Raw genomic sequence first — 11,531 nt, 5'->3', positions numbered from 1 at the left:
ACCGCTTGCCTGCCTGCCTGCCTGCCTGATTGCCCCTAACTGCTTCTGCCTGCCAGCCTGACCACCCCCTAACCACTCCCCTGCCAGCCTGACCGACACTTAACTGTTCCCCTGAGGCCCGGTCCTCCCCCCCAACTGCCCTCCCCTGCTGGCCTGATCGCCCACAACTGCCCTCCCCTGCAGGCCATCTTGTGGTGGCCATCTTTGACCGCATGGGGGCAGCCATCTTGTGTGTTAGAGTGATGGTCAATTTGCATAGTGGTTGTGACTAATTAGCCTATCCAGTTGTGACTGTTAGGGCATGGTGACCAATTTGCATATTACCCTTTTATTAGTATAGATACTAGTAGATAACCTTTTATTGTTACCTTTTATATTACTGATATCACAATTTACTTTTTTGTTATGTATAATAACTGTAGTTATATTTTTCTTTTCCTTTAATCTTTAGACATACAGTTTTCTAAGTCTGGCTGTACATTTTTCACCTGTACTAGTGTGTTGTATTCTTTTGTATGTTTTTATTTCAGCAGGAAGAACTCCTTTCAGCATTTCTTGCAATGCAGGTCTAGTGGTAGTGAACTACTTCAGATCTTATTGTAAGGATGAGTTTTCCGGATAAAGTATTCTTGGCTGGCCATTTTAATCTTTCAGCACTTTGAGTATGTCATTCTACTCTCTCCTGACCTGTAGTTTCTGCTGAGAAATCACCAATAGCCTAATGGGGATTCTTTTGTAAGTTAAATTATATTTTTTAACCTGGCTGCCTTTAAGATTCTTTATCACTGATTTGTGACAGTTATGTCTTGGAGAAGGTCTTTCTGAATTAAGATTACAGAATGATCTATTAGCTTTGTAGACTTGTATGTCCAGGTCTTTCCTCGGGTTTGAGAAGTTCTCAACTACTTTTTAAATAAACTCTGTGCCCGTTTGTCCTGGAATCCTGATTATTCTATATGTTGTTTTTATGAATAACAATAACTCATGGAGACTGTCTTTGCTCTGTTTAAAACTATGTTTCCTCTTCTCTTCTGTGTTACTTCAAAATTCCTATTCTCTAAATTAATTATTCTTTTTTCCATATAATCTGCCCTGCTACATAGGTTCTATATTGCATTCTTAATTTCATTCATTGACTTTACAGTTCCAGAGTTTCTGTTTGGTTCTCTTTTATAATTTTATTTCCTTTGGTAAAGAACTCATTTTGTTCCTAATTTTATTCCTGATTTCACTGAATTGTCTTTAGGTCTCTCTCTTTTCTCTCTCTCCATATATATATGAAACTTCTTTATCCATTCACCATTTGATGGATTCTTAGGCTGTTTCCATATCTTCCCTAAGATGAATAATGCTTCAGTGAACACAGAAATGCATATGTCTCTTAAATATCCTGTTTTCATTTACTTTGGATAAATACATATAATTGAATTGCTGGATCATATGGTATCTCTATTTTTAAATTTTTTTTGGGGGGTGGGACCTTGATACTTTTTCCATAGTGGATGTAACAATTTACATTCCTACCAACAGTGTACAAGGGTTTCCTTTTCTCTACATCCTCCTCCAGCTCTTATCTCTTGTCTTTATGTAATAGCAATTTTAACAGATGATATCACATTATAGTTTAAATTTGCAATTCCATGGTGATTAGTGATGTTGAGCACTTTTTCATGTATCTGTTAGGCATTTGAATATTTTCTTTGCAAAAAAAGTCTATTCAGTTCCTCTGCCCATTTTTAATTGATTTTTTGTTATTGAGTTGCATTTTTTGTTATTGAGTTCTTTATATATTTTAGGTATAAACCCCTTCTCTGAAATATGACTTGCAACTATTTTCTCTCATTCAGTAGGTGGTATTTTCATTTTGTTGATTGTTCTTTTATTGTACATAAGCTTTTTAGTGTGATGTAGTCCCACTTTCTGATTTTTGCTTTTGCTTGTACTTTTGATGTCATATCCAAAAAAATTATTGCCCAGTTCCATGTCAGAGAGATAATTTCCTATGTTTACTTTTAGGAGTTTTATGGTATCAGATTTTATGTTTAAGTCTTCAATCCATTTCAAGTCAACTTTTGTGATTGGTTTAACATAGGAGTGCAATTACATTTTTCTGCATGTAGTTATGTAGTTTTCCCAACCATTTGTTGAAGAGTTTTTAAAATCAGACTCTACATTTACCTTTACTAGTGTGTTGTATTCTTTTGTATGTTTTTATTTCAGCAGGAAGAACTCCTTTCAGCATTTCTTGCAATGCAGGTCTAGTGGTAGTGAACTACTTCAGATCTTATTGTAAGGATGAGTTTTCCGGATAAAGTATTCTTGGCTGGCCATTTTAATCTTTCAGCACTTTGAGTATGTCATTCTACTCTCTCCTGACCTGTAGTTTCTGCTGAGAAATCACCAATAGCCTAATGGGGATTCTTTTGTAAGTTAAATTATATTTTTTAACCTGGCTGCCTTTAAGATTCTTTATCACTGATTTGTGACAGTTATGTCTTGGAGAAGGTCTTTCTGAATTAAGATTACAGAATGATCTATTAGCTTTGTAGACTTGTATGTCCAGGTCTTTCCTCGGGTTTGAGAAGTTCTCAACTACTTTTTAAATAAACTCTGTGCCCGTTTGTCCTGGAATCCTGATTATTCTATATGTTGTTTTTATGAATAACAATAACTCATGGAGACTGTCTTTGCTCTGTTTAAAACTATGTTTCCTCTTCTCTTCTGTGTTACTTCAAAATTCCTATTCTCTAAATTAATTATTCTTTTTTCCATATAATCTGTGCTGCTACATAGGTTCTATATTGCATTCTTAATTTCATTCATTGACTTTACAGTTCCAGAGTTTCTGTTTGGTTCTCTTTTATTTTATTTCCTGTTCCAGAGTTTCTGTTTGGTTCTCTTTTATAATTTTATTTCCTTTGGTAAAGAACTCATTTTGTTCCTAATTTTATTCCTGATTTCACTGAATTGTCTGAGTTTTCTTATAACTGAGTTTCTTCAGAGTAGCTATTTTGAAATTTTAGCTGTTAGATTACAAATTTCTGTACCTTTGAGCTTGATTGCTAGAGAATATAATTTTCTTTTTTTGATGCCATATTTCCTTGAAGTTTCATATTCCTTGCAGATATGCTTTGCTGCAGTAGATACCTTCTTGACTCTTTTCTCATTTCCTTCAGCAGATGAGGTGCTGTTATTACCTGAGTTTTTATCTGTATTTGTGTGCTGGGGCTGACCAGCAGCCCCTGAGCGTCGGATGAACAAATTACTCCGACACAGTTTCACTGTGGGGGAGAGGACTAAGGGACAGCCCCGCTGAAGAAGCCAGGCAGCCTCGATTGCCTGCCTCATTATTGGAATTTTTATCTTTAGATACAATCAGTAGGGTGAGTAATCTTGGGAGGACACATGTGTTTACATTATCCTCTAGGCAAGGGCATCCACAGATTAAGCATAAGGATTCCGCTAAACACCCGGGGGTCTGCATATGCACAGACTTGTTTGGAAAGGTCAAGGAATAATTAGGGGTGCCGCCTTCAACACTCCCCTAAGTCTCCCCTAAGTCGGAATTCTGATAGGGCAGGCAGCCTTCACACACTTCCCTTTTCTCAGAATGTCCTCCTTACAACTTTCCAACCAAGTCTCTTGTCTCCCCAACACTTGTGAAGGTGTACTGCTCCACTCCTATTGCTCCCTCTTTTGTGCAAAAGTTTAAGCTTTTGTGCTTCTTCTGGTTTTTAAAAATCACCAGGCTGAGTATTAGAAACCTCTTTTGTTTTAAATAAGGTGGCACTATACTCAACTCTGTGCTTCCTGATCATGTTCTCTGTCCACTGGAGCTTGCTCTCGCAGTGGTACTTGTCAGCCCACACAAGGAGCTGACATAGGGTGGGGAGAGGTGTGGGTTTAGCACTGAGTGCATTGGGGGTGCCTGCAGACCCAGAGGGTGCACACAGGGTGGTACACCCAGCAGCTCCAGTTAGGACTTCCTGCTGAACACAATCCCTTTAACACCATTTGAAATACTTATCTGCCTCTTTCCCAATGCCTTACCCCCACCCAGAGTTATAGAGCTTTCACCATACTATTCTAAGTGCTACAAGAAAGACTTGATTTCTCCAGCTGGGTGCCAACTAGCTGGGAATAACACTGCTTTCCTTTTTTCCTATGGGAGAGGTCACTTTCAGCAGATAAATTAGTGCTTTTCAATGTTTCAATGGTGCTGGAAGAGTTTTCCTGACAGCCTCCACTGTATCCTAAATCATATCTCCCGTCCCCTCACTCCAGTGATCTGTGCTGGGTATATAGGAAAGTACTGTAGCATAATAAAGGCTATATATGACAAACCTACAGTTAACATTATACTTAGTGATGAAAAATTGAAAGCTTTTTCTGTAAGATCACCAATAAGACGGATGCCCACTCTCACCACTCTCAACACTAGAGGCCTGGTGCATGAAATTCGTGCACGGAGATTTGGGGTCCTTAGCGCAGCCTGCACCCTCTCCAATCCGGGACCCCTCAGGGGATGTCTCACTGCTAGTTTAGGCCCGAGGATCGGGCCTAAACCGTCAGTCGGACATCCCTCTCACAATCCTGGACCACTGGCTCCTAATCGCTCACCTGCCTGCCTGCCTGGTCTCCCCTCACTGCCCCCCTGCCTGCCTGGTCGCCCCACGCAGCCTGCTGTTCAGTCATTAACCCCCCCTGCAGGCCTGGTTGTAGGCAGCCATCTTGTGAGGGTGTGGGTGTTAATTTGCATATTACCTCTTTATTATATAGGATAGTACTGTCAGTCCTAGACAGAGCAATTATGTAAGGAAAATAAAGAAAAGGCATCCAGATTGGAAAGAGAAGTAAAACCATCACTATTTGCATATGGCATGGTTTTATATAGAGAAAACCTTAAAGACTTCACCTCAAAAAGACTATTAGGAATAGTAAGTGAATACAGTAATGTGGCAATGTACAAAATCAATATACAAAAATCTGTTACATTTTCATATACTAACAATGAAGTATCTGAAAGAGAAAAATACCTAGCAATAAACTTAACACAGGAGAGGAAAGACCTGCACACTGAACACTACAAACCATTGTTGAAACAAATTGAAGAAGACCCAAAGTGGAAAGATAGGCTCCATTCATGGATTGGAGGAATAGACTAACATTGCTAAATTCCCATATTACCTAAAGCAATCTACAGATTCCATGCAATCCCTATTAAAATCCCAATGGCATTTTTCACGGAAATTGAACAAAATATCCTAAAATTTTTATGGAACCACAAAAGACCCAAAATAGCCAAAGCAATCCTCAGGAAAAAAAGAACAAAGTATGAGGCGTCACACTCTCTAATTTCAAACTATACTACAATGCTCTATTTAAACAGCATGGTGTTGGGAGAAAGACAGACCTATATACTAATGGAAAAGAGTTGAGAGCAGAGAAATAGACCCACAAATATAAGGACAACTAATTTGTAACAAAGAGGACAAGAATATACAATGGAGAAAGTCTTTTCCATAAGTGGTACTGGGAAAACTGAACCATGTGCAAAAAAATGAAATTAGACCAATATCTTTCACCATACATAAAATTTATCTTAAAATGGATTAAAGACTTGTATGTAAGATCTTGAGACAATAAAATACCTAGAAGAAAAGTAGGCACTAAACTTAATGGACATTAGTCGTGGTGATGTTTTTGTGTGAATTTGACTCCAAAGGCATGGGAAATAAAAACAAATAGCACTACATCAAACTGAAAAGCTTTTGTGCTGCAAAGGAAACTGTCAATAAAGCAACCAATCAAATGAGAGAAGGGGTTAATATACAAATAAAATCTCATACCAGCACCACCACCACCACCACAACAACAAAAAACACCTTAAAGATTGAGCAGAGGGTTTGAATAGACATTTTTTCAGGGAAGACATTCAGATGGCCAACAGGCACATGAAGAGATGTTCAACTTCGCCAATTAGGAAAGTGCAAATCAAAACCACAATGAGATGTCACCTAACACGAGTTAGAAGGGCTGTAACTAAAAAGACAAGAAATAACAAATATTAGAGAGGATATGGAGGAAAGGGAACCCTGGTACACTGCTGGTGGTAATGTAAGTTGGGGCAGCCACTATGGCAAACAGTATGAAGTTTTTTTACATAAGGAGTAGAACTACCAAATAATTCAGCAATTCCGCTTTTCGGTATTCATCTGAAATGAAAACACTAATTTGAAAAGATATATGCACCCCTATGTTCATTGCAATATTATTTACAATAGCCAAGATATGGAAAGAAGTGTCTATCAACAGATGAGGTAAATATACACACTGGAATATTACTCAGCCATAAAAAGATGAATATTGCCGTTGGTGATGACATGGGTGGATCTCGAGAGTATGATACTAAGTAAAATAAGAGAAAAAGACAAAGAATATGACTACAGTCATGAAGGATAAAAACAAAACAAAAACTCATATATTCAGACAACAGATTGATGTTACCAGAGGGGAAGGTGGTAAGGGTAGGGCAAAGTGGGGTCAAATGTGTGGTGAAATTGGAAACTCAACTTTTTGTGGGGAGCACATAACAGATGTTGAATTATAATGTTGAACACCTGAAATTTTTATGTTATTAATGTTACTTCAATTTAAAAAAATGGAGTCTTCTGTGCATAGTATCTTAAAAATACTTTTGGTTACTGCTTCTACTATTACAGTAGAGATATATATATAAACCATGTCAATAATAATGAGCATTCTGAAAATTATTGCCCTTTATAGTACAAGTGAATGTTAATAGTATAAATTAAATTTACATTATTTTGTAAAATTCTGTTTTAGTTATATAGAAGAATTTTTCATTTAAAGGCATTTGCTGTTGACTCCATTTAAGTGTACACATATGATCACATCTGAAAAAAAGAATCCAGATTTTTCTTCATTATAGTTTGCTTGCTTTGGGGTTCTTTTTGTTGTTGTTATTGTACCTTTCTTAAAAAATAGTTATGTCTGAATATAGAATATATCCCGATTTATTACTTCTTTAAATTTTTATTTATTGATTTGAGAGAGAGAAACTTCAATTTGTTTTTCTACTTACTTATGCATTTATTGGGTGATTCTTGTATGTGCCCTGACCTGGGATCCAACCCACAGCATTTGTGTATTTGGATGATGCTCTAACCAACTGAACTACCCAGCCAAGCCCTCCCTATTTATTCTTTATCAGGAATTAACATACAGGAAGAAGTATTCCACAGTGGTTGAACATTTGGGCTCTGAAGTCAGATCGCCCTCAATGCCTCCAGCTGGCTGGGTGTGACTGGTTACAACACCTTTCTTAAATCTGCTTCCCTTAGAAAATGAAGATATTAATTGTAACTACCTTATAGCATTGTCAGAATTAACTGAGGTAAAGTGTATAAAATACTTAGCATATTATTTAATAGAAAAAGCTCTTAATATTATTAAAATTCTCAGGTAACTTCTATGTTCAATAACTATTCATTTTTTAAATTAAGGTTATTAAATCATGGGATTAATTTAAAACATAGGATATACTTTTATATTTACATCATAGATGATTTTTTCTTTAATCAATATTTTTGTTTTAGGTCGCTTTTCACATTGAACCATATAGCAATCGAGATGTTCAAAACATGTACCGAAATGTCAAATACATTATAGACAAGTGAGTTTCTCCTGTGTTTATAAATTAATTTTGTAGTGAATATTGAAGTCATTTTGAGGAACAGTTGAGGTTCCTTACAGTTCACTTTCTATATGAATAATTAAAGATTTCTCTTTAGTATTTTACATATGTTTTATGCTATTTATGATTTCTTCATACTGATATTTTAAAATTATATTATTCTTTAAATCTTATGGATATAGAGTTTTATCTTTTTAAAAGAAGGTTCAGATTATGAAGTGTGAACTGCTTTTGTAACGGTGGACCCAACATCTAATATTTTCATTTATACTTAGTCTGATTATAAGAATTTATTCAGTTTCACTCGGTTCATGAGTACTACTGATAATAGTCTGACAGATGCCATACTCTAACAAAGAAGCTTGTCAGCAACAGATGGCCATGTACTATTGATACAAAAAAAGCAGTCTATATATTCATGTAGAAAATGGGCTTTTCATGGTGTTCGTCATCATTTGTAGACCTCAGCATAAGAATTAATTTCTTGTTTGGTAATGTCTTGATATCTAGTATTTCCTTCCCTAATCAATAAAATTAAAATGCATTTTTAATAATTACACTTACATACCTGACTCCCCAAAGAAGGTGAACAATGTGTATAAACTCTGATTACCTTGATTTTCATACATAATTATTATCTATGGCAAATGAAATGTGAATATTTATTTCACTTTTATCTATGTTTGTATTCTAGATATGGAAATCATCCGGCCTTTTACAGGTACAAGACTAAGACCGGCAATTTTCTTCCTATGTTTTATGTCTATGATTCCTATATTACAGAGCCTGAACAATGGGCCAATCTGTTAACCACCTCAGGGTCTCAGAGCATTCGCAACTCTCCTTATGATGCATTGTTTATTGCACTTCTAGTAGAAGACAAGCATAAATATGATATCCTTCAAAGTGGTTTTAATGGAATTTACACGTATTTTGCCACAAATGGCTTTACTTATGGCTCATCATATGAGAATTGGGCTAAAATAAAATTATTTTGTGATCACTTCCAACTACTATTTATCCCAAGTGTGGGCCCAGGATACATAGATATCAGCATCCGTCCATGGAACACTCAAAACACTCGGAACCGAATCAATGGGAAGTATTATGAAACTGCTCTGAATTTGGCACTCCAAGCTCACCCTAGTGTAATTTCTATCACCTCTTTCAATGAGTGGCATGAAGGAACTCAGATTGAAAAAGCTGTGCCCAAACGAACCAGTAAAAGAGTATACCTGGATTACCGGCCTCATAAACCAAGTCTTTATCTGGAACTAACTCGCAAGTGGTCTGAAAAATACAGTAAGGAAAGATCAACTTATGCATTAGAGCACCAGCTGCCTGTTTCTTAATGCACTATTTAACGTTTAATAATTATAGAAAACACCTAATTTCAGTAAATGCCTATTGTTTTGAGTTACGGAAAGAAAACTGTCAAAATCAATATGCATTGTTACTATTTATCTTTTATAAAAATAATTTGTACTTTTTTAAAGGTAGTAATGTTATCATCGCCACCGTTCACAATGCTGTACTGAGAAAATGCCTGAGAGAAAATTGTGCAAAAACATTCCCTATGCCATCATCTGCTAAATTTCTGACTAAAATTGAAATCCTGCTTTTATAGCAGTTTAATTTTTATTTTACAACAGATAAATGCTTATTACATAAAATAATTAGCACACAGTTCTTTCTTTCCTACTGTATTCTGGGCCCAAAGAAATAGGATTATGTATTTGTTAATGTACTTGTTTCATCTCTATGTTTTTTCAATGATTCAATAAACTTTATGGTATTAGTGTTTAGATTCTGGATAACTCTTTAATAATAATTCTTACAAAAATAAAATCACATATCTTAAACTTTACTATGAACCATATTGCATTCAGAAGGCCTACTTTCTGCAGCACAATATGTATCATCATTTGCAGATTTTTGGTTACCTAGAACATGCTAGGTGTTTTGCATGTGTAATGTTTCTGCTTTATAAAGCTGAATTCTAGATTTTAGAAGCTATAGAAAATTCTTTTACAAAAGTTAATGATTGCTTCTCAAATAAAAAAACATAGTTCTTTCACAGTTATTATATACTAGAGGCCTGGTGCACGAATTCATGCACCAGTGGGGTCACTCAGCCTGGTCTTCGGGATCGGGCCGAAATTGGCTCTCCGACATCCCCTGAGGGCCCCGGATTGCGAGAGGGCGCAGGCCAGGCTGAGGGATGCCACTGGTGCATGATCAGGGCTGGACGTGGGAGGTTGGCCAGCTGGGGAGAGACTGCGGGAGGGCTCCAGGACGTGTCCAGCTCATCTTTCTCAGTCCCAATTGGCCAGACCCCAGCAGCAAGCTAACCTGCTGGTTGGAGTGTCTGCCCCTTGGTCATTGCACGTCATAGTGAGCGGTTGAGTGGTCTTAGCATATCATTAGTATATTACTCTTTGATTGGTTGAATGGATGACCAGACACTTAGCATATTAGGCTTTTATTATATAGTATAGATATAATGTCCAAAATGTTATCATTTTTAGAGATAATGTTTTAGTCTTTAACTTCTTATTCTATTATTCATATTTTTCAATTTAATCAGAAACCAACTGTTAGATAAGAAAAAAGTTGATACTACTTTTAGATTGCTCCTTTTATGATATTAAGCTACTTTTACCAAAAGTAATTGAGAACATTTACTTAGCTTATTTTAGTTTTTTAGAGACGTTGAAATGAAAATTTCTTTATATCTTAAATTCATTTCTGAAGTTTGACATTTGATTAAGACTTGATAGAAATATTTTTGTTTCAAAGACAATATTTTAAGTTATTGTTAATAGTATTCCAATTATATGTACTTTTATGGTTCCTATCAGGTTAAATACTTGTGGTCAGTTTATCATATTATGATAAATTAATCACCTGTATGCTAAAAATGAATTTCCTTACTTTAAAAACTAGAGAATAAAATATATTATGTTATTATAGTTAATATGTGTAACTAGAACTGTAGTAAAAAGTCTAATATATATGTTACTACATGAATATTATTTATTGAAGAGAAGCAATAGGGTAATACTAAACAATAATGCATATAAATCTTTAAAGTATAAAGAGAGTCTGAAACAAATTAGCAGTGTAATTTATCATAAAATAGCCCATCATAGGATGAAATTTTATTTTTAACCAGTGGTTTTGAAGTAAAAGAACATTTTTATAACTTAGAATTTGCCATTCCTCAAAAAATGATCAGGCCACAGGAAATTATCACAATAGTAATAATCTACTTTCTATAGGAAATCACAAGAAAAAATCACTATATGATTGATATAACCAAGCATCTTCATAGGAATGAATACTCATAGATATAACCTGTGGATTTTTTTTTTCTTATATCCACTTAGCCACTATATATTATGGATATAAACTCTAAACATGTCATACCTAATAATATTTTATAACATACCACGTTTTATTAAAGATTGGTTAGAGAAATAGCTACTACAGAGGAATTTTTGTCATTGCTTATATTGTATATTTGAATTCATTATGGTAGGAAATTAATTTTATAAAATAGTTCTAAGATTAAGGGAGATTGTATAAACATGTTCAGTATATCCTCAACACAGATAGCACCACTTCCTATCCTGCTCGTAGGGCAGAAATAGATAACCTACTACAGCACAGTTTAACTCTGACCTTCAGTGTGGTTCCCAGCACATTACCCCACTAGCCAGTAACAAGCAGTCAGATTTCAATGTAAGATAAGACAGATTCTGACTTCATTGTGAATGTTTGGAATGTGATCACATAGTGGTTTAATACTTTA

General features: G+C 35.4%; 1 protein-coding gene across 1 annotated transcript in view; it reads left to right on the top strand.

Annotated features, from left to right (window-relative positions):
* Window positions 1-9,522, top strand: part of MANEA (mannosidase, endo-alpha) — a 33,538-nt gene extending 24,016 nt beyond the window's left edge. The window contains exons 3-4 of the mRNA XM_005871477.2: window positions 7,620-7,696; window positions 8,412-9,522. Of these exons, the coding sequence (XP_005871539.1) occupies window positions 7,620-7,696; window positions 8,412-9,069 (735 nt within the window). The 3' untranslated portion in view covers window positions 9,070-9,522. The remainder of the gene's footprint in view (window positions 1-7,619; window positions 7,697-8,411) is intronic.
* Window positions 9,523-11,531: the final 2,009 nt, after the last annotated feature.

The sequence above is a fragment of the Myotis brandtii genome, unplaced genomic scaffold, assembly GCF_000412655.1.
Source record: "Myotis brandtii unplaced genomic scaffold, ASM41265v1 scaffold343, whole genome shotgun sequence".
NCBI lineage: Eukaryota > Metazoa > Chordata > Mammalia > Chiroptera > Vespertilionidae > Myotis > Myotis brandtii.
The sequence above is the reverse complement of the archived record's forward strand: the minus strand, read 5'-3'. Positions and strand labels throughout refer to the sequence as shown.